Source organism: Spea bombifrons, chromosome 12 (assembly GCF_027358695.1).
Source record: "Spea bombifrons isolate aSpeBom1 chromosome 12, aSpeBom1.2.pri, whole genome shotgun sequence".
NCBI lineage: Eukaryota > Metazoa > Chordata > Amphibia > Anura > Pelobatidae > Spea > Spea bombifrons.
This window is the reverse complement of record NC_071098.1, coordinates 20,077,938-20,101,805: the sequence shown is the minus strand read 5'-3', so window position 1 is coordinate 20,101,805 and position 23,868 is coordinate 20,077,938. Positions and strand designations below refer to the sequence as shown.

The 23,868-nt window shown below is 41.2% G+C and overlaps 1 protein-coding gene across 1 annotated transcript in view; it reads left to right on the top strand.

The window, feature by feature from the left end:
* Nucleotides 1-23,345, top strand: part of LOC128469651 (serine/threonine-protein kinase SBK1-like) — a 142,554-nt gene extending 119,209 nt beyond the window's left edge. The window contains exon 4 of the mRNA XM_053451472.1: nucleotides 22,300-23,345. Within this exon, the coding sequence (XP_053307447.1) occupies nucleotides 22,300-23,001 (702 nt within the window). The 3' untranslated portion in view covers nucleotides 23,002-23,345. The remainder of the gene's footprint in view (nucleotides 1-22,299) is intronic.
* Nucleotides 23,346-23,868: the final 523 nt, after the last annotated feature.

Here is a 23,868-nt window from a genome sequence, read left to right as displayed (position 1 = left end):
TGCAATATTTGCAATATCAGTTTTTATATCAGAAAAGTAATTTTTTAGCTCTTGCTTTATTTGTTGCAATTGATGATTCGCACATGTTTGTATACAAGATTGTAGATATTCTTGGGTAAGTATTCCCTCTTGTTTAGTAATTATATTTGGTATATCCTCTTTTATAAGCATTTCTTCTGAAGTATCTCCTCCTGAAAGTATAGAGGTTTGCTCTAAGTCCTCTAGTGTTTGATCAGCTATTTTCTTTTTTTGTGGGACCGGAGAAAAAAGTGTGACCAATTTTTTATCTCGCTTATTTTCTTGATCATTCTTTTTTTCTTTCTTTCTTTCTTCCGCTGTTTTTCTTTGTGACATTTTCACCACTCTTTATTTCTTCCCTTAATATGCCTTTTATATTCTCTATTAAATATGCCTCAGAATGGGCTCAATAGATTAATATATAGTGCGTAAGTGCTATTTACGAAATTATAATGGCATTAACACGAAAAGCAATTCAGATATAACATAAATTAGTTATTATAGTGGCATTAGTTTTATGTTATTAGAGCATTTCCTCTTAATTGAGGTGATTCAACTCTTGTATAACAGTCAGGTATTGCCCAGTAATTGCGACAAAGTTTTCAGAGTCAAATATACTCAGTAGTGTTCTCCAGCACCAGGTTTCAGCAGTTTTCAGCATACAAATTTTTATATTATACCTTTCTGTTCTTTGAGGTAAGAGAGTTAATTACTAATTAGTTCTCATCATTCAAATGTGCTCACCGCCATGTTCAGCATTAGGCCCTGTCAAATCACAAATATAAGAAAAACTGCTTAACTCCAAAGGCCTCCACTTCTCACCTCTTCAGGCCCCCTCTTAAACACAGTCAATCTTTTAATCTTTTAATGTGTCACCGGTTCACCCGCAGTTCAGCGGCAATTTATTAGCAGGTGAAGCAAGGCAGTGGCGGTTCAGCCGCAAGAAAGCCTCAAAACAGGACAGCGATTTGGCCGCGAGACAGTTCAACGGCGAATCAGTAGCGGTTCAGTGACTTGTCATGAGTCAGTAGCAGTTTAGTGATTCAGTGACTTACCGCGAATCAGTGGTAGTTCAACGGTTCAGTAAATAGCCGCTAATCAGTAGCGATTCAGCAGCTCAGTGACTTGCCGCGATTCAGTGGTGATTCAGTAGCGGTTCGGTGACTTGCCGCGATTGAGTAGCAATTCGGCGATTCAGCAGCTCAGTGACTTGCCGCGATTCAGTGGTGATTCAGTAGCGGTTCGGTGACTTGCCGCGATTCAGTAGCAATTCGGCGAATCGGCGATTCAATGACTTGCCGCACATCAGTGGTAATTCAGCGGTTTCGCGAATCAGCGGTTCAGAAGCTCAGCGGTTCAACAGATCAGCGGTTTGGAGGTAAGTCAGATTCAGCAGCTCACGGTTCAGACACAGCGATTCAGCAAATCATTACGGATTATAGGCGGCTATATCCTCAGGATTGTTGCCTGTAGCGTTTGCCCGCGAACTCCGGACGCTCCTCCCACCTAGCGTCTCACGTCATGACGATCCGTGAAGTTCTGGTCTTTACTATCATCTCGGGAATGCCCCAATATCAGCGGGCACTCCCACTGGCAGGGGAGGGCTGGCAGCCTAAGGCCTGGGGGCAAGTCTAGTCAAGTGGCCAAAGTGGCTGCGAGTGACATTGAAAGCGGCCGTCGTGCGGCAGTCACTCCACCGAACAGAAAATCCTTCTCTTGAGGAAGCCATACGCCGAAATGCGTCAGAAGGACCACACGGAACCCCCACAGCGGATCTACTATTTATTATTTTTATCCACGAGAAAAAGACCACACGGGACTCCCTCCCCCCCCCTGGTGGACTTCATTCGTTTTAAATGCACTCCGTGCATGGATGAACTGTGAGTGCAATCTAAAGAAGTACTTTTGGTTTTACTGAGATACTGCACTATGTTCAGTTTTATTTTTTAGATCTCATATGAAGATCAATTAAAGATTTCACTTTTTACAACACTTGAGAGGCCTGAAGCATTCTGTTCGTTTGTGAGTGCATTCATATTTTCACACACTTTTCAGTGTTTATACGATTTACACTATATATATTTGTTTTTCTTCCCTATATGTACCTGCGCCCCAATCATCTGTATAACTCCACCGGCGCCTAATGAAATTAAAGCGGCCAGCGTGCACGCACCACGCCGCCCAATGGCTGTGCCTCAGCTCTTCATCCCACCCCTTTTAAGACGTGGGGCGAAGAGCTGAGGCACGGCCATTGGGCCTGACTTCCGCACGACAGAGGAGGGGAACCTAGAGTGTTTGGCACCTGTGGCAGATCCTGTATGTGGCACCCCCCCACACACACACACACTTGAAAACGGCATAGTTTCTATGGTTAGGCAAAGATTGACAGGGGTACAGCATAATTGTTATCATTATATACTGAGGCACACATTGACGGTGGTACAGCATAACTGCTATCATTATATACTTAGGGATTACGATGAGCCAGACACTGACAATACATTGAGCCAGACACTGACAATACTGCAGTTCAACCCCTATCACTATACACTAAGCCAAACATTGATGTGCTGTACACCTACCACGTCAGTGACTGGCTTAGTATATAGTAGGGATGCACTGAAATGAAAATTCTGGACCAAAACTGAAAATTCAGCATTCACTTGGCCAAAACCGAAAAAAAAAAAAACCCCAAAAAACAACTTTAAAATACGTTATTAAAAGTAACACACCAAAATTAGACAAAAAAAATCAATAACAATATTAATATATATTGTAACAAGGTGCGGGGTGTTGTTGTGGAAGGGGTATACATTCCCCCTCGATTTTGCAGGGTTTTATATGACATATAGGGCAGGCTGGTGCTCCACCCCGCAGTTTACATGCACCTGGACTGACCCAGGATCAGTGGCGTCTCCAGCTTTCATATTTAGGGGGGGCACATGGGGGGCCAGGGACCAAAGTAGGGGGGCCAATTATAAAACAGTACATATACACACATATATATATATATATATATATATATATATATATATATACACACACACACGTTAGACGTGCATTTTTAACTACATAATATGCACTTATCACTTTGAAGTAAAGACCGTGATTGAAATATGATTTCAAAATAACAGCTAAAGTGACAGTTATTTTTCATTCTTTAATATTAGCCCCTGCTGACAATATATATAAATATTACACCCTGCTTCCGATATATATTAATATTAACCCCTGCTGTGGATATATATATTAATATTAGCCCCTGCTGCAGATACATACTTATATTATACCCTGCTGCCGATATACATAAAAATTATACCCTGCTGCCAACATATATTAATATTAGCCCCTACTGCTGATATATATTATTAGTCCCTGCAGCCAATATATATAAATATTAGCCCCTGCAACCAATATTTATTGATAATAGGCCCTGCAGCCAATATGAATATAAATACTAGACCCTGCTGCCAATATATGTTAATATTAGCTCCTGCTGCCAATATATATATATATATATATATATATATATATATATATATATATATATAAATATTAGCCCCTGCTTCCGATATATATTAATATTAGCTCCTGCTGCTGATATATATTAATATTAGACCCTGCTGCCGGTATATATTATTAGTCCCGGCTTCCGATATATATTAATATTAGCCCCTGCAGCAAATATATATTAATATTAGACCCTGCTACCAATATATATAAATATTAGACCCTGCTGCCAATATATAAATAAATATTAGCCCCTGCTGCCAAAACATATATAGATATTTACCCTGCTGCCAATATATTTTATAGTGAAAATATTGGACCCTACCCAAGCATTTTCTTGGGCCCCGCTCAACGCTCCCTAGCATGCAATCACTCCCTCCGCTAACACACCAAAAAAAAATATTTGCCACACTGACTGCAGATCAGGGGAAGACAGTGAGAGTCAGTGCAGTGTTCCCTCCTTCTGACTGCACCGTGACATTGAGTCCTCTCAATGAATGAGAGAGTCCCTTTCTCCCCTCATTCACTAAACCACACCGCTCTTTCACTTACACCCTGTAGTTCAGGTATAGATCAAATAAAAAACACATGGAAACAGCACACGCAACTGAATTAGACAAAAAAAACCTGTATTTGCAGATATACATAAATAATGTATGGAAACTTAGCTGATACAGATCAACAGAATTTGACACACTATTTGACATCCAAACGACTACAAATCATTCTTTTTTATCACATTATTAAAATCCCAGAAATCAAAAAAGTTAAAAGGCGCAAATAAATTAAGGAGATTAGACAAAATGGAATCAAACATTTGCTACTGCAAACATTTTTAGATGAAAAAGTCCAGTTTTATTCAGCGCAACAAAACAGTGATAGCATTATTCTCAACAATATTCTTGAAAACGAAATATTTTAGCAATTAATGCAACACAACCATCTTAGCACTGCATCACCAAATGAACACCTCATCACAGATAACAAAATGCATACAGTTGCATATAACTAAGCTGAATAGCACTTGGTCTGTGAAGGCCTGTGAAACCAAAGGGGAATAGCATCCGGTATAATGAAATCAAGAATTGAGTTTCACAAACTCTGAACCAACATCTAACTTTTAATAATATATTCAGATTGAAATAAGAGTAAATAACACAATACCTTTACTTTTCCTCTCACTGATTTCTAGGCCTAGAAATTTTTGTCCTCTGAAGTGACCACAAAGTCTGGATAAATAAAAATTACAAAGTTCTATTTAACCCTCTACAGCAAGTAAAGTGCCAGGAAACAGATGACCAAACTCATTTCAGGACAGGGTCTCCCACACTGACACCCAAATACATACCCCAGGGCAGGCTCTGCTGCCACATGGACCCCCACATCAGGATGGGATAACCTACTAATATTATTAATTATATACTACTACTAGTATAAAAATGCTTTCCACATTGCTCTGTTGTTTGTGTGTATTGCCCCTTGTGTATTTGTGCCCCCCCAGCCACCCTCCTTTGTGCATTTTTGCTATACACCCTTGTGTATTGATTTATCTGATGCCCCCAGCCAGCCCCCTCCCTTGTGTATTGATTTATTTGATGCCACCAGCCAGCCCCCCTCCCTTGTGTATTGATTTATTTGATGCCCCCCTCCCTTGTGTATTGATTTATTTGATGCCCCCAGCCAGCCCCCCTCCCTTGTGTATTGATTTATTTGATGCCCCCAGCCAGCCCCCCTCCCTTGTGTATTGATTTATTTGATGCCCCCAGCCTGCCCCCTCCCTTGTGTATTGATGCACCAACCCCTTGTAATGGTTATAATAATGGCCACCATACAAATGTGTATTAACCCCCCCCCCCGATGTGTAATTATGTCCCCAGCCTGCCAGCCACCATCTTTTTGTATTTAATTTTCCCAAGGCAGCCCTCCCCTTGTTAATGTCCCTCCTTCAGTGAAGCTTTTGTTAATGTGCCTCCTCCAGTGAGATCTGGTGTACTTACTCTAGTGCATTACTTCTAATAACACAAATCTTAAATAACGGCATTTTTAACAAAATACCCAAACGTATTTAATGGGGGTTCTCCTTCTAAATTGAAATGACATTTGAAGACCCTTCTGCTTATCAACAATTTTTTTAAATTAAATAATTACTTTTTTGAAGGTCTTCGTTTTTCCGCTGCTCTTGCTCTTCTACCGCGTGCTCCCTGTCACAGCATCTGTTCCGTAAGTGCCCGCCCCCTTGAGCATCTTCAAAGGGGCGGGACGAAGAGCCTCAATGATTGGCATGCCGGCAAGCCATTAAGCGGCCGGCGGCTGATAGTTTCAAAGCGGCTGTAAAACCACTTCGGTTTTACAGCCGCTTTGAAACTGTCAGCCGCATCGGCTGCAATTTCAGCTCAATGTGCCGGCACACCGGGAAATGTCCCGGTTTCCCGGCGGTGAGCCAGGTCAATTGGGGGGGCACACTGGGGGGCACAGCATAATGTAGGGGGGCCATGGCCCCCTCTGGCCCCCCCCTGCCAACGCCACTGCCCAGGATCCAGGCCAGGAGTTTAAGCTGACTCCTGGTCAGCTGCAGGTAATTAGTTGCACTGACTGCAATATAACCTGACTTGTTGGACAGAGAGAAAAGAAGAGAGAGTTTATTTGGAAGCAGCAGAGCTTGCTTTGCACAAGAGAGACCATCAAAAAGGTTGGTGGGATTACATTTTGTTTAGTTTTAGACCCTGAGTAGTGAGGGGAGTTATATGTTAGTAAGCGCTCAGATGAGCTAGGCTTTTGTTTGTAGGGAATTTTGTGTGCTATGAAATTCTGTATATAGCTGCATACATGGACTACAAATAAACCGTGATTGATTACCTAACTGAGGTGTGGCGTTAATACCCTAGAGGACCGTGCTGTGTGGTACCCTGTGTGGGTGCAGGATCACAATATATATATATATATATATATATGTATATATATATATATATAATTAACAGCAATCACAATCCTATCGTGCCCAGGTTCTAGCATGTGCTGGCTGACTTAGCATGATAGGAGTGTGATTGCTGTTTGCAATCATATATATATATTGTGACTGCTGCTAGAAGAAATGGAGTTGTTAATCAGCCATAAAACAGATTGCCAAATCCCTACTTTGAAGTAATCAATGATCTGATATATAGAGTAGAAAGAAAGGGTGTAGATACCACTAAACAGTTATTGGTTCCCCAGGCTTTCCGAAAAATTGTACTTAGTCTTGGACATAGCCACATTTTGGGTGGACACCTGGGAGTAGAAAAAACACGAGAGAGAATTCTTAGACGATTTTACTGGCCTGGGGTATTTGTTGCAGTAACAAACTATTGCTCCTCTTGTCCTGAGTGCCAACTCAGAGCCCCTTTCAAGGCTTTTCGTAGCCCACTGATACCTCTACCTATAATTGACATACCCTTTGAAAGGATTGCTATGGACTTAGTGGGGCCATTGGTAAAATCAGCTAGGGGACACCAATATATTTTGGTTGTTATGGACTATGCAACTTGTTACCTGGAAGCAGTTCCCCTACGTAATATGTCTGCAAAGTATAGAGCAAAAGAGCTCATGTTAATGTTTAGTAGAGTGGGTATTCCTAAAGAGATACTAACGGATCATGAAACCCCGTTTATGTCCAAAGTCATGAAAGAGTTGTGCAAATTCCTTCAAGCGAAGCATATTAGGACCTCAGTTTACCAGCCCCAGACTGGCGGTTTAGTCGAGAGGTTTAATAAAACACTAAAAAGTATGCTACGGAAAGTGGTAGACACTGATGGCAAAATTGGGACTTTTTGTTACCATACCTAACATTAGGTATGGTAACAAAAAGTCCCAATTTTGCCATCAGTGTCTACCACTTTCCGTAGCATACTTCCATTAGGGAAGTTCCCCAATCCTCCACTGGCTTCTCACCCTTTGAGTTATTATATGGGGGACATCCTCGTGGATTGTTAGACATAGCTAAAGAGACATGGGGGCAGGAAACCACACCTTACCGAAGTGTGATTGAGCATATAGCACAGATGCAGGACCGAATGGCAGCCGTCATGCCTGTAGTCAGAGAACATATGCAAAAAGCTCAGGAAGCACAGAAAAATTGCTATAATCGTAATTCTAGGATCAGGGTATTCCAACCTGGGGATAGAGTACTTGTGTTGGTTCCTACAGTGGAGAATACGTTTCTTGCAACTTGGCATGGCCCCTATAAGATCATTGAAAAGGTGGGAGAGGTTAACTATAAAGTAAGGCAGCCAGGTAGGAGAAAACCTGAGCAGCTCTATCATATCAATTTGTCAAAACCTTGGAAAGATAGGGAAGTCTTAACCGCTTTGAAGCCCCCAGAGTCTCCCATCCCTGATCCTGAGGTAAATATTCCAGAGACGCTCTCAGGGCATCAGAAACAAGAAGTCAGAGATTTTGTCAGGAGAAACAGGGACATTTTCTCTGCAGTCCCAGGAAGGAGTAGTATCATCAAACATAATGTAATAACAGAACCCGGGAAAAAGGTAAACTTAAAACCATACAGAATTCCCAAAGCTCGGAGGAAAGCTATAACCTTGGAGGTGGAAAAAATGTTAAAGCTGGGGGTAACTGAAGAATCACATAGTGAATGGAACAGTCCTATTGTGCTGGTTCCAAAACCTGACGGCACTATAAGATTCTGTAATGATTATCGTAAGTTAAATTTCAAAATTTGACACATATCTGATGCGTTGCGTTGATGAATTGATAGAAAAGCTGGGGAAGGCTCATTACCTGACGACCCTAGATTTAACAAAAGGATACTGGCAGGTCCCACTCACTGAACAGGCAAAGGAAAAAACAGCTTTTTCAACACCAAATGGACTTTTTCAATATACTGTATTACCATTTGGGTTACATGGGGCCCCTGCCACTTTTCAGAGGATGATGGATAAGATTCTAAGGCCTCGTGTCCGTTATGCAGCAGCATACCTCATAGTAACATACTTACATAGGCTGAAAAAAGACATGCGTCCATCAAGTTCAGCCTTTCCTATATCTGTTAATTTGTTGCTGTTGATCCAAAAGAAGGCAAAAAAACCCCCCGGTTTCGCTCTTTCCAATTTTGCACTAACCAGGGAAAAAAATTCCTTCTTGACCCCAAAATGGCAGTCAGATTGTTGTTATCCATAGTACAGACTGGGAATCTCATCTCCCTAAAGTTCAAGCTGTACTTAATTCTATTCGCTCTGCTGGTTTAACTGCCAATCCTGCCAAGTGCACTATTGGCCTTGAAGAGGCAAAGTACTTTTGCTATTCGATAGGGAGAGGGTTAATTAAGCCGCAGTTGGCAAAAGTGGAATCTATACAAAACTGGCCTCGACCACTCACAAAAAAGCAAGTGAGGGCATTTTTAGGGTTAACTAGTTATTATAGAAGGTTCATTTGTGATTTTGCTACTATTGCAGTCTCCATAAGCCGATCAAGCTTTTCATACTTTAAAAAGAGCTCTCTGTGCTCAGCCGGTTTTGGTAACTCCAGACTTTTCTAGAGAATTTATGGTACAAACTGATGCTTCTGATGTTGGCTTGGGGGCTGTCCTTTCCCAAGAGTACCAAGGTGTAGAACACCCTGTTTTTTATTTGAGCAGAAAACTAAACCCACAAGAAAATAATTACTCCATAGTAGAGAAGGAGTGTCTGGCGATTAAGTGGGCTTTAGAGGCTCTTAGGTACTATCTTCTGGGGAGGAAATTTAGGTTAATTACCGACCATGCTCCTCTAACATGGATGTCTCAAAATAAAGAAACAAATGCATGGGTAACCAGGTGGTTCCTCAGTTTACAACCCTTCAATTTTACTGTGGACCATAGAGCAGGTCTTAAACAAGGAAATGCCGATGGGCTCTCCAGGGTACACTCCTTGATATCCATGGTCGCTCACCCCTGTAGGAATGAGCTGGGGGAGGATATGTGACAGAAAGGCCGGTACAGTAGTGGATGGGCGGTATATACGCCCTACTTTGGCTAATTTTGTGTGTCCTTAAATGTAAAATTAAAGCCCCAGGGAACGAGAAGCACAATAAAAAACTACAATATAGGAAGTGACTTGTAAATTGTGTAATGTGTCCCTGGGGTGCAGTATCCAGAAGAGCAGGGTGGGCTGGTGCTCCAACAGTTTTTAAAATCCAGACTAGGATTTACAGGTGACCAAGTATAGCTCACCTGGTCTAATCAGGAGGGTTTAAAAATCCCAGCTTGGTTTAATTCACTCTCTCTTCTTATTGCCAGCCAAGAGAGCTGCTGGACAAAAAACCTTGCTGGATTTATTTTGTTTGTTTGGCGTGTTTTGTTTAGCTGCTGATTTGAAGAAAATAAATATTTAAATTCTATCTGGATCTGGAATTGGCTTTTATATTACCCTAGAACACAGAGTGATTCTGAAAGATCTCTGACTAACTCCTTGTGCTTGAAAGGACGTTCAGTTACAATATATATATTAATAGTGTCCAATTTTGGTGTGTAATTTACTTTAAATAAAAGTGTTGTTAACACACCAAAGTTGGACAAAAAAAACTGATAACAGCAATCACACTCCTATCATGACTAGGCAGCCAGTACATGCTGGAATCTGGGCATGATAAGAAAGTGATTACAGCCTCCTTATGCCATGCTATCCCCCACACTTACACATCCATGCTATCTGAAACCCTCATTCACAAACATTCAGCATAACATCCATCACTTTCACACACTTACTAATCCGCTATTTTCCTACCTTTCCTCTGTCACTTTTCCTCCTCCTCTTCGTTCTTCTTCTTCTGTGTCCTGTCCTTCCGGTCCAGAGAGCGGAGAAGACGGTGGGGGTGGCTTCAGTGTTGTGCGCCGGGATTTGACATCAAGTCCCGACGCACAGCCACAGTTGCCGCGCGCATCGTTTTTGGAGGCGTGCCGGCACCCCTCAGTGAGCGGCACCCCGGGTGGACCTCCCCCCGCCAGGTATGACGGCCAGTCCCCCTCACAGCCGCTTAGTTTTGAACTTTGCGGCTGCCTTGAATGTTTGTCTGCTGGCCATCTGGCCGGCCTGGATTCAGGGCGGCCTGGGGGGGTAATTCCCCCCCCCCGGCCCGGCCCAGCCCGCCCCTGATGTCAGCGGTGCATGTACATGGAAAAAAGGAAATGAGAACAAAAATTAGAAGTTAATGGATTAATAACACTCACCATGAAGTTTGAAGCAGGCTCGACAAGAAATATATATAAGACTTCTTTAATTTTTTTTATAATTCCTAACAGTAACAGAACCTATACAATAGCACAATATCACACTGGTAATAAAAATATAAAAATTCACTTACAGGAGGTAGTGGCACAACAAGAATGTTATGCATAAACATTCATTAACATAGATAGAAAGAAGATGTAGGTCAATCTGTATAATGGTCCCGATGATCTTTCAACGTTTTTCGCCAAGTTTCCCACGAGATGAAATATTTTGCACTTTTGTTCTGTGATGACAAAAAATATGTGTATCCAACAATCGTGCACCTGCAGAGAGGAACGGCGCATCTGGACAGTCACCCGGACTCCTCCCCGAGAACTAAAATGTTATCAGCGAGCGCCGTAAAGGACCGCCCCAAAACGCCGAACCTACAGATTTCCGCTTCTGTCAACCTCTGCAATGCTGCAGAGATAAGGTAGGCTAGATGGGGAAAGGACCAAGGAGATTAGTAGACGAAGACTAACACCATGATTCTTCGTGTTGTATGTCTTCATCTTCGTGTATGTTTTACCGCCACTATATTCTATTCTACGTTTCTTCCTAAAGAACATGAAAACGCTGTTACCTCCTCCGTGGCGTCTGCGTCGTCGCGAGCAGGGACGCCGAGACGCAGCCCGCGCGTTCGGCTCCCTGCTCGTTCCGTTGCGGTGAGCTGCCGTCGGGTCCTTCCTCTATTGAGATGCGCTTCCCCGCATGCACGAACGGCCAAAGTCATGAATATTCATGTCACTCCTTAAAGTGACATTTATCATTTTTCCTCCTACCCCTAATTAGGAGGGTAGGAGGATCTGTATTCATAGAGGGATATTTAAACCCTCATTTGGCACTACACCCTTGCCTGTGATAGTGCCTTTTTGCCTTCACTAGCGTTGGAAACCTGCTTTATCTTTCCGGTATTGACCACTGCTTGATCCTGACCTACGTTGTTTTGCTGCCTGCCCTGACCTTTGCTCGTGACCCCGACTACTCTATTGTTCGTTTTCATGTTCGTCTGAAGACAAATGCACAAGTCTAATAAATATATACATATATAAAACATCAAGTTAATCAAATATAATCAATATGTACATTATAGAAGATTAATCTTAAAAAATACACTAGCAATATCCTCAATATATGCATTCTAAAAAGAATTGACAGCACATAAAGAATATTAGTAGTAGTAAATCATGATATATAGATCTCATTGGAATCTGGAAAAAACAGGCAAATATGATTAAGTACATCATATTGTTATCAAAAATTAATAAAAAGTTCCTTATGAAAACGAAAACCCACGAAAATTGGAATGTGCAATGTGCAGAAATGCCTGGCACGTCATGGCATTAAAGCTTGAAGTCATCTACGATCACTGTCTTCGCTTAACCGAGTTAGGCATCAGGGGCCATGTCTGGCTGCTCCCTGGGGAATCAACAGCCGCCATACACTGTATGGTGGTGGACGCCCCATTAAAGGAGTGTAGGAGGTCATCAGCTTCAATGGTGTCGTTGAAATGCCTTGATGGTGATTCAAAGATAGAGGATAGGCACAGACTGACCACAATGGAAAAACAGTGCACTTCCCAAATGTGGCCTTTTAGCCCCCAAACCACCTGACAAACACATACATGGTTGGTATATCACTGTACTTGGGAGATGCTGCTCAACATGCATTGGGGTATTGGGGTGAGTTATACCAGGAGCTATAAATTCATACCTGAAGTACACTTTGTGTGATAAAAAAACACAAAATAAATTATTACCACAAAGTTTGACAAAGGGTGGCAGTAGAATAAATGCATGGAAAAGGTTAAAATACCAGCATTTGAAATACCTTGAGGGGTCTGGTTTTTAAAAATATATGGTTCGATGGGGTAAATTGCATTAGCTGGCTGACTTGTTGGCTGGCATGTTCCAAATTGCACATGGGGCAGAATGACCAGATTTGGGAAAAAAATGGTTTTGAAATAGCAAAACGTTACTTGTACTTATTGCCCAATAACTTGGGTATTTCTAAACTCAGGAAAAATAGCAGAATCTACTTAGCAGGTTTTTCATTAGCTTTTTTTTTTAGATGAGTTTAAGATTTTTCAAATAAAAAAAATAAAAATAAGAAAAAGTGTTTTTGGTTTCTTAATTTTTTTTAAAGGAAATTAGATCAAAATATAGTATCTGAAGAAAGCCCTTCTTGAACAAAGCAATATATAACCTGTGTGGGTACAATAAATGGGAGAAGAGAAAATTACCCCATGACACGAGCACCGCAAAAGTGCCTTGATAACAATGGGTACAGAAAATAAAGAACAGCCCGGTCCTTAAGGGGTTAATCTCACGCAATTTAAATTAACTAAACATCATTACGCTATTCTAAGAAAAGCTTAACTTTTGTTCCCACTTCCAATTTTGTTTGTTTCACCTGGGTAAAGGACATAAATTTATTTGGCTGTAAACTATCACTATATAATTTTTTTGATAATAAGAAGGCTTGTGAAGCTAAAGTGTGCAGCATAGCCCTCAGTGATTATGATTTCCCTAAAACTCTATGAGAATTAGAGAATGAGGGTAGTTGGCAACCTAATTGCGTCTTCCCTCCGGCTACAAAGTTTGGTACACCAAGTATGTTTACTCCTCAAAAGGCAGATTATCCCAATATAAAAAAAAATTGTAGACCAGGTTACAAAAGATCTAGAACAGGGGTGTCCAAGTTTTTTCTGCAGTGGGACACTTCATCAGAAATGTATGTGTGTGTGGGCCACACTCATTTTCACTGTGATAAAAAAAGGCCTTTAGCTTTATAATGCATAATAATACAGGGTTCATTTGGCTATAATGAAAAAAGCAGTTGCAATCAACTTTTATATGTCATTCTATCAATACTAAATTACTTAAACAGTTAAACAAAGTCAGTCTACAAATATTAAAAAAAAGTTTAGCCAAATATAACCGCGCAAGGTTGTAGCACACTGTGGGTATAAACCAGATTTAAGATGGTTGACGCACACTGGAGGCAGGGCCGGATTAAGAGCATCATGGGGCTGGAGCTGAGGATTTTGGTGGCCATTTTATGGAAATAAATAAAATAGACAGAATCTCGGCATCAATGTATACTGGATAAAGATGACATTAGTGCTCGGCAGATAATACAAGATAGAATTTTATGTGATGGGATTGGGAGTACCTCAGTACACTTAAAAAAGGTCATCATACACGGGACACCTGAAGTCACAATTTAATACCACTGATCCTTTCTGATAAATAATGCAGATTGAAATATTGTAAATAACACAAAACCTTTACTTTTCCTCCCACTGATTTCTGGGGCATGAAAGTTTTGTCCTCTGAAGTGACTACAAATTCAGGAGGGCGTTTTATCTCTGGATAAATAAAAATTACATAGTTATATTTATTCCTATAGTAAGTAAAGTACCAGGAAACAGATGACCGAACACACACCAGGACAGGCTCTGTCACACCAACACCAAAACACACACCAGGACAGGCTCTGCCACACCGACACCCCAACACACACACCAGGACAATGTCTGCCACACCGACACCCAAACAGACACACCAGGACAGGCTCTGCCACACTGACACCCAAACACACACACACCAGGTCAGGCTCTGTCACACCAACACACACACAAACCAGGACAGGCTCTGCCGCATCATGATGGGTTAAGCTACACAAAGCATAAAAAAATGCTTTCCACACTGCTTTGTTGTTTGTGTGTTTGCCCTCTTGTGTATTGATGCCCCAGCCAGGCCAACCTATAGGATTAATGTACTCCCCACACCCTTGTGTTGCCCCATGTGTATATGTGCCCCCAGCCAGCTCTCTTTGTGCATTTATGCCCCCACACCCTTGTGTGTATTGATTTTTATGTAATGCCCAAAGCCAGCCTCCCTCCCTTGTGTATTGATGCCCCCACCCCCCTTTTGTACTGGTTAATGTAATGCCCCCATACTCATGTGTATTGTAAACAGCCACCCTTTTTGTATTGATTTATGTGATGCCCCAACCACCCTGTTGTGTGCTTATAACCCTCAGCCGACCCCTTTTTGTATTATTTAATTGTTGTCCCAAGGCAGCCCCCCTTTCAATATGGGTCCCTTTCATCTATCACCCTAAGTATTTTTTTTTGCTGGCTTCCTTCCCCTGCAGACTGCTCTCCTCCAACATGCTCTTCTCCCCGTCACAAGGAGCTCTTCCGTGTGAGCCTGCCCCTTGAGCGTCACGTTGCATCTTCAAAGGGTTGAGGCAAAGAGCCTCACTGAGGCATTGGGGGGCATGGTGCCTGCATGCCTGGAGCTGTCAGGGTTCACGGAGAGAACCCTGACGAAGCAACTCACCTGAGTACCTGCCGATCGCGGGTACCAGCTCCCACGCCGCCGCTCTCCCCGCCATCCCCGCTCCTGCTCCGTCGGCTGCTCCCGCGGCTGAATCTAAGAGCGCGCACATGCGCGCCCCCACCTTTCTTTATTCACTCCTGAATGGAGAAGGCGGGGAACGCGAGTCAACGAGGCCACGCACAGGGGTGGGGCGACACCTAGTGGTGGTTTTAAAAAGCAGCACTGAGTTTCACTCAGTACTCAATTATTGTGCCAGATAGAGCTATTTGTTTGCTGTGTTTTCTATGCTATACTGATTTTGACCCTTGGCTTTCGTACACCGACTTTGCTGCCGTCTCCAGTCCTGACCCTTGGCTTTCGTACCACGACTTTGCTGCCGTCTCCAGTCCTGACCCTTGGCTTTCGTACCACGACTTCGCTGCCGTCTCCAGTCCTGACCCTTGGCTTTTTCATTACGACTACGTTTCAGATCCTGCATACTGGGTCCCTCTCCTCTGTACAACTCCGCAATGGCATCTCTATGTGCTGGCCCACAGACCAGCCGGCCTACCCACCGGGACATCTCCCAGTGGCCAGTACGGCCCTGTTCACACACCTCATTTGGCGTTGAGGGACTTCAGAGGGATGGCGGTTCGGGCCGACGACAGGTAAGTACCCCGTAGTTACATAAGGTTTCTTCGGTCTCCACATGATTATAGAGACCAGCCCCAACCCTCCCCTGCTGCCCAATCGCTCCACTAAGAGCATGTATGACATGATCATGGTATTGCAGAGGTTAATATTTGTCCCCATAAGGCTGTGGGGACTAATCTCAGTAAATGATGTGCTCCTACAGAGCATAAGCATTGAAAGAGTTATACAAAAAAAAGTTAACAGCACTGACCTGGAAGTCCAGAGTGCTTTCAGGTCAATTGCTAAGTTCAGGATCTGCTGCAGTTGAAACTGCTGCAGAACCAATCACTCCTGGCCAATAGGAGTGATCTGATCATTATGGCAGCCCAAAACAGGAACCAAAGAATGAAGTCAGAAGGAAGCCAGGTCACAGGTTAATCCAAGTCAGAACACTGCTAGCAGCAGAACAGGGCCAGGCAGAAGACAGATACACCACAATGCATAACAGGTATTTAACCCCTTAATGACAATTGCCGGTTCTGGCACGGCACGAAAAACAAGTCGATTATGACAAATGACGTGCCAGAACCGGCACGTCTTTATACGGATGCAGAAAGCGATCTACGTTCGCTTTCTGCACCCAAACGGCGTTGCTGTAATGCCTGGACCTCGAGGCATTCAGCAACACCACGATCGGCACCAGGGGCCATGTCTGGCCCCTCCCCGGGGCGTCAACAACCGCCATACATTGTATGGCGGCGGACGCCCGTTTTAAAAGCGTTTAGGAGGCGATCAACGATCACCTCCTAAACTTAAATGGTGTGGCTGGAATGCCTCGATCAGGAGGCATCCAGCGACACCAAACACTTACCTTTGGATGGACTGTGACCGCTCTCCGGCGGCCCGGGAATAAAAACAATAAAGGTGGGGACTAAATCTCAGTAAATGATGTGCTCCTACAGAGCATAAGCATTGAAAGAGTTATACAAAAAAAAGTTAACAGCACTGACCTGGAAGTCCAGAGTGCTTTCAGGTCAATTGCTAAGTTCAGGATCTGCTGCAGTTGAAACTGCTGCAGAACCAATCACTCCTGGCCAATAGGAGTGATCTGATCATTATGGCAGCCCAAAACAGGAACCAAAGAACGGAGTCAGAAGGAAGCCAGGTCACAGGTTAATCCAAGTCAGAACACTGCTAGCAGCAGAACAGGGCCAGGCAGAAGACAGATACACCACAATGCAAAGACCCAGAACGGTGAAATAACAGGTATTTAACCCCTTAATGACAATTGCCGGTTCTGGCACGGCACGAAAAACAAGTCGATTATGACAAATGACGTGCCAGAACCGGCACGTCTTTAAACGGGTGCAGAAAGCGATCTACGTTCGCTTTCTGCACCCAAACGGCGTTGCTGTAATGCCTGGACCTCGAGGCATTCAGCAACACCACGATCGGCACCAGGGGCCATGTCTGGCCCCTCCCCGGGGCGTCAACAACCGCCATACATTGTATGGCGGCGGACGCCCGTTTTAAAAGCGTTTAGGAGGCGATCAACGATCACCTCCTAAACTTAAATGGTGTGGCTGGAATGCCTCGATCAGGAGGCATCCAGCGACACCAAACACTTACCTTTGGATGGACTGTGACCGCTCCGGAGAGCGGTCACAGCCGCAGCTGCCGGTGATCTTCGCCATCTGCAAGATGGCGGCGGCCCGGGAATAAAAACAATAAAGGTGAAAAAGTTCGCTAGACGGTCTCCAGACCCTCTAGAGAACTCTGGCTCCACTTGCATGTTGAATACAGGTACTGCATTCAACCATGCAAGTCAATGGAGCCCAGCTTTCTAATCACAGTGTGATTAGTAAAAATAAATTAAAAAATAAAATAAAATTAATAATAATTAGAAAAAAAATAGTAAACAAAACAGTAAAATGTAAAAATAATTTCCCACTGACATCATTATCAGGGGAACCTTCAAGTTGAAAAAAATTTTTAATTTTTTTTAAAAAAAGGCAAAAAATAATAAAATATATATAAAAAATATATTTTTGTGAGCAAGTCCTAAAATTAGCACATTAGCTTAAAACAATTCTCGCATGGAAAGAGTTAAAATACTGGCATATTAAATGCCCATGGGGTGTCTACTTTTAAAAAATGTATGATTTGATGGGGTAAATGGAATTGGCCGGGTTCAACAATGTCCCAATTAACATGGGGGGGGGAGGATGGCCACACATCTAATTTCCAATTAGAAAAATGCACACATACCAAATGTGGCCTTTTAGTTCCCACCAAAAATGACAAACCCATGCATATTGGGGTATCACTGTACTCAGGAGATGTTGCTGAACACATATTGGGGTGTTGTGTGACAGCGGCATATACCAGGAGCTGTAAATTCATACATAACATAGGTGTGTGGGGGAAAAATACACACAAAAGAATACTACTGCAAACTTTGTGAAAAAATGGTAAAATGTGTGCATGCAAAGAGTTAAAATACCAGCATTTAAAATACCCTGGTGTGTCTAGTTTTCAAAAATATATGGTTTTGTTGGGCACACTGAAATGGCCCGGCTCAAAGATGTACCAAATAGGGCATGGGCAGTGGATCCCCAAATGCCAAAGTTCAACATTGAAAAATGCGCATGTCCCAAATGTGGCCCTTTTGCCCCCAAACAGCCAGGCAAAATCATTCATGTGAGATATCGCTGTACTCAGGAGATGTTGCTGAACACATATTGGGGTGTTTTGTGATAGTGACATATACGAGAACCTTTTAATTCATACCTGAAGTAAAATGTGTGTGACAAAACAAATGCAAAAAAATGACTACCACAAAGTTTGACAAAGACTGGTGGTAGATATGGTGCATGGAAAGAGTTAAAATACTAGCATTGGAAAGACCCTGGGGTGTCTAGTTTTAAAAAATATATGGCTTTATTGGGCATACTGAAATGGCCCGGCTCAAAGATGTACCAAATAGGGCATGGGCAGTTGATCGCCAAACGCCAAAGTTAAACATTGAAAATGCGCATGCCCCAAATGTGGCCCTTTTGCCCCCAAACAGCCAGGCAAAATCATTCATGTGAGGTATCGCTGTACTCAGGAGATGTTGGTAAACACATATTGGGGTGTTTTATGATAGTGACATATACCAGAACCTGTTTATTCATACCTGAAGTAAAATGTGTGTTAAAAAACAAATGCAAAAAAAAATACTACCATAAAGTTTGACAAAGGCTGATGGTAGAATTAGTGCTTGGAAAGGGTTAAAATACTAGCATTTGGAATACCCTGGGCTGTCTAGTTAAAATATATGACTTGATGGGGTAAATTGCATTGGCTGGCTTCAAAGATACCCGAAATGGCACATGGGGGGAAGAATTACCAGATTTGGAAAAAATGGCTTTGAAATAGCAAAACGCTACCTGTACGTATTGCCCCATAATGTGTAGAAAAAAGAAAAAAAACATAAAAACATTGGGTATTTCTAAACTCAGGACAAATAGTAGAATCTATTTAGCAGTTTTTTTCATTACCTTTTATAGATGAGTAAAAGATTTTTCAACTAAAAGTTAGAAACAGTCCATTTTTTTCTAAATGTTTCACCATATTTTATACTTTTTTTTTAATAGTAAATAATATGATACAATTAAAACAATGTCATCTAAAGAAAGCCCTTCTTGTCCTGAAAAAAACAATATATAATGTGTGTGGGTTCAGTAAACGGGAAAGAAGAAAATTACAGCTAAACACGAGGAGCGCAGAAATGTTTAAACGGCCATTGTCACAAAGGGTACAAAAAGTAAAATCAGCCTTTGTCACGAAGGGGTTAAGGGGAGGGCTGCACCCAAGTGAGCAGATCCAGCTGGTCAGGTCGTTAGCAAAATAGCAACACAGTACCGCGATCTCACGGGCTGACGAGGTGGAACCCTGACAAATAGCCAGGGACCTAATCATGATCATCCCTAACACTATACAGTACTGTAACCTAACATCTAATTCTACTTATAACTATCCACCAACACGATTCTAATCTTACCCCTTATGCTATCAGCTAACCCCTATTGTCCCTAAACTGAAAGGTAAGGGGTGACTTTGAGGTCCTTGTGCTTTGTGTTTTCAGTGAATATATAGTTTTATGGGGTTAAATTGATATTTCGGACCTTTACTGTGTCTCAATTAAGACATGGGCCCAGTAAAGTGATCTGTCAAAATTCCAAGTTTGAAAACTGAAATGAACATGTTCCAGTTTTGACTCCACAATGTTTGAGAAACATGACTTATCTATGCATGTGGGATATTGCTGCACTCAGGCCTGTTACTGAACACAAATCAAGACCTACCGTATTTGCTCGATTATAAGACGACCCTGATTTTCAGATGACCCCCCAAAATCTGAATATTAATTTAGGAAAAAAGGAAAAAGTCTGATTATAAGACGACCCTATAGGAAAAAAGTTTTACTATTAAATAATAATTCATTTATGGGCTATTCTTGTACTTGGGGGTTATGAATACAAATCACAGGTTGTTTTAGTAATTTCACATCCCTAGGAGCAAAAAATACTGAAATACTGCGTTTGGAAAGAATGGGTTTTGAAAAATGAAAAAAATGAAATTTTACTGCAATGTTTAGGACAGACTGGCACTAAAATGGTTAAATCAAAAGTGTTAAAATGCCACTAATAAAATACTTTGAGATGTCTACTTTCAAAAAATATATACTTTTGTTTAGCAGTTTTTCTTTTTATGGCTGCTATTGGGGCAGTCTTGTAGTTCATCCAATAATTTCAACACCACCACCAAACCTTTACAACCCTACTCCGTTCTAGTAATCTTTGCCTTTACAATACATTTATTTACTACTGAATTGAGGCATACACCTGTCAAGCAAATATGATCAACATGTCCTCCACATTAGCCTACCCTTAGAAATCTTCAGCCAAATACACCAGTTACTTCTAATTTCACAATCCCTTATCATACTCAGGCAAAAAAATAAAGGAAGCATTATCTTGTCTTTTTGCACAAGTTACAAGAGTCTATTGTTTTTTTTTAATTTGACTTTTTTTGGCCTCTAAACAGGCTTGCCTCCTCACCAGTCGCATCTAGGTTCATCACTGCCGGTTTTCAACAGAATACAACACACTGATGTTTCTGCAATATATCATACTGTCCGATCCTACTTTTCTTCCTAATCATTGTCCTACTTGCACTGTTACAATGTTACTCACACTGTAAGCCCTGGCCACAACTATCCCTAGTGAATAGACAAATTGTTATGTTAAGGTTGCCTGGAGCACAACGCGTTGTTTTTCAGAGCTTAAGACCCATTGAGTCCACTGTATAAGGGAGGTAATAACATCAGGAGGAAGTTTTTATGTGTAAGGCAAAGTAGAGGAAGGAGACACCAGAGATTTCAGATTTTAGAACTCAGAAAATCAACTGGTGCCAGAACCGAACCCTCTCATTGCTGGTGGTTGGACTGCAGGGGTAAGGGGTAGTGGGATGGTTCCAAATTTGGATTGCCAGCTGTACCTCCCTCGGTCGGGTTGGCTGATCAGGGGTGAGTATAATTCTATTTCTTCACTTGTTACTGCACTTGAGCAGTATTAGGGGAAATTTGGCTGGTCCTCGTCTGATTTCTAGGTGACTTGCAGGGTCCTAGGCTGGTTGAAATCAGAGTTTTTCACAAATAGGAAATAATATTTCTGGGGTTGGGGACCAAGGGATACAGTATGTGTCTGCTCAGGATATTTTGCAATAAATTCAGGTTTAAAGGAGTTGCTTGACAGATGTTGGTGGGGGTTACCTTGCATGGGTTTGCAAGGCATGCATTGGTTATGTGAGGCACGACAGTGGGGTTTCTTCATTTCACCGTGCACAAACTGAGGTATCGACCATTGGGGATGTCCTAACCGCGTCCTGCTTGGGTAGGCTAAGGCCGGAGCCCACAAATTCCCAGGTATGGTTGTTGGGAATCATCCCTAAATGTGAAAATAGGCCATTATAGGGAAAAAAGATAGCTAGAAAGAAGAAACATGCAACTTTTTAAACTATATCCGTCATTTATTTGAGACTAAAGTAAAACACAAACATACTTGTACTTGTGTACATAATAGTCTTTTAATTCACATTGAATTGAATCAGAGCTTCATGTGGCAGCATCCCTTTCCTGTAGAAACAATGCTGTTAATCCTAGTTAAGAGTTTTATCAGCATATAGCTATAACTATGTTTTACGCTAAAGTAACTGGAGCAATGCTGGTAAAATGTATACCTACAATTTGTGATTATGGCATTCATAAATATAAAAAGTCAGCTTATATTGGAAAATCATGTAAAATTATAACAGAATTAGATTATTTGTGTGATTTATGTGTTTATGTATTATAATTAGGTAATTGTAATAGTCCTTTGATATTCTGTTGTCCTGGTATTGCCACATTAAAAAACATTTTCTAGTTGTAGTTATATAGACAAATATAAAAAATATAAATTATTAATTATTATTAATTTTACCTTCAAAAGAAAAAATAAGTATTAATATTTTTGTTATTTTATATGTAGGTTGGACTACCCGATTCAATAGTAAAACGTTGTACAATACAGTTGGCTGAAGCCCTCAACTTTATGCATAGTAAAGCACTGGTCCATCGTGATGTAAAATTGGACAACATCCTTATATTTGACAAAGAATGTCACATCATAAAACTAGCAGACTTTGGGCTTACAAGACTTGAAGGATTTTTAATTTCTCCGATGTCCGGAACACTCCCATATTCTTCTCCAGAACTTTGCAGTTTAGAAGATTCTGAAACTCTTGCACTAGATTCAAGTCTCGATGTATGGGCCTTTGGTATTCTACTGTTCTGCATTTCCACTGGTTACTTTCCATGGGATACAGCATCAAGAAAAGACAAACAGTATGACCGGTTTGCTCTATGGCAGAGCAATACAGATTTTATTGAGATTCCAACTTCTTGGAAACAATTTACACACCAGGCTTTGGACATGCTACAGAAACTGCTAAGCATCAATCCAGATAAACGATGCCCAGCCATTGAGGTTCTGAAATATCTTAATGTGCCATGGAAAATAAGCACCATTACAAAAAATACAAGCAATGTCTACAACTCAAAATTATTTGATTTGAGTGTTGATAAAACACACACTTTGCTCAATAAAGTCAACAATGCATGCAAGTCAAAAGAAAAGTCTGAGTGCTTAGAACAATATTCTTTACATTTTTCAACAGCAGGAAGGAAATGAACAGATTGCAAATATAGTGTTTATAATGTTTATGATGTAGTAGATGAAATAAATTAAACTTTTCTTGGAGATAAAAAGGTAACCTATTACTTTATAGTTGTGCCTCTTATCTGAATTTACATAGATATGGTGTGAAATTCCAGGAAGCATTAAGTTCATAATTAGATCTCTTGTCTCTTAGATGCATATTTTTCACATATTAAACTAGGAAAAAACCTAAATGTATATTTTTACTTTTAATTGTATGGTGGTGCATTCATAGAATGGCAAAATGTAGCATTTTTTTTCAAAGAACCAAATAGGAAAAACTGATTTGGCACATAAGTAAAATTTTGTGAAAACGATACCTTTACTGCTTATTTTGGATGAAATTACAATATATCACAACAACTTTTTTCCCTGACACTATATCATAACTTTAACTAAATGTGAACATGTCATTTGATGGGATGCCAAAAAAGCATGTTGTAAGAATGCAAACTACTAAATTGTTAAACACATAGCAAATACAATACCAAATAAAAGTTCCTGTAAAATCCCTTTAATGGTGAGGAGTAAATATTTTACTTTCACTAAAATGCCACACTGCATGATGTTAAATGTATTACTTGTTTTTTGCATTTTTTGCACCAGCTGTCCATTCTACGTTGAGCATCTCAAATTCGTTGTGCTTGATATTTTACTCTTTGGGGATCTCTTGGGGCACACCACAAGATAAAAGGTGAATTGAGACGTGAAGCCAGAAGTATTAAAAATACTGCCCTATAGGACTAAGTAAGGTATATATGTGGGGTATGTAAGTAATCAGGGGATATTGCTGAACATAAATTGGGTCATTGTTTTTATTTTTACTTTAGTGTAGGTTTT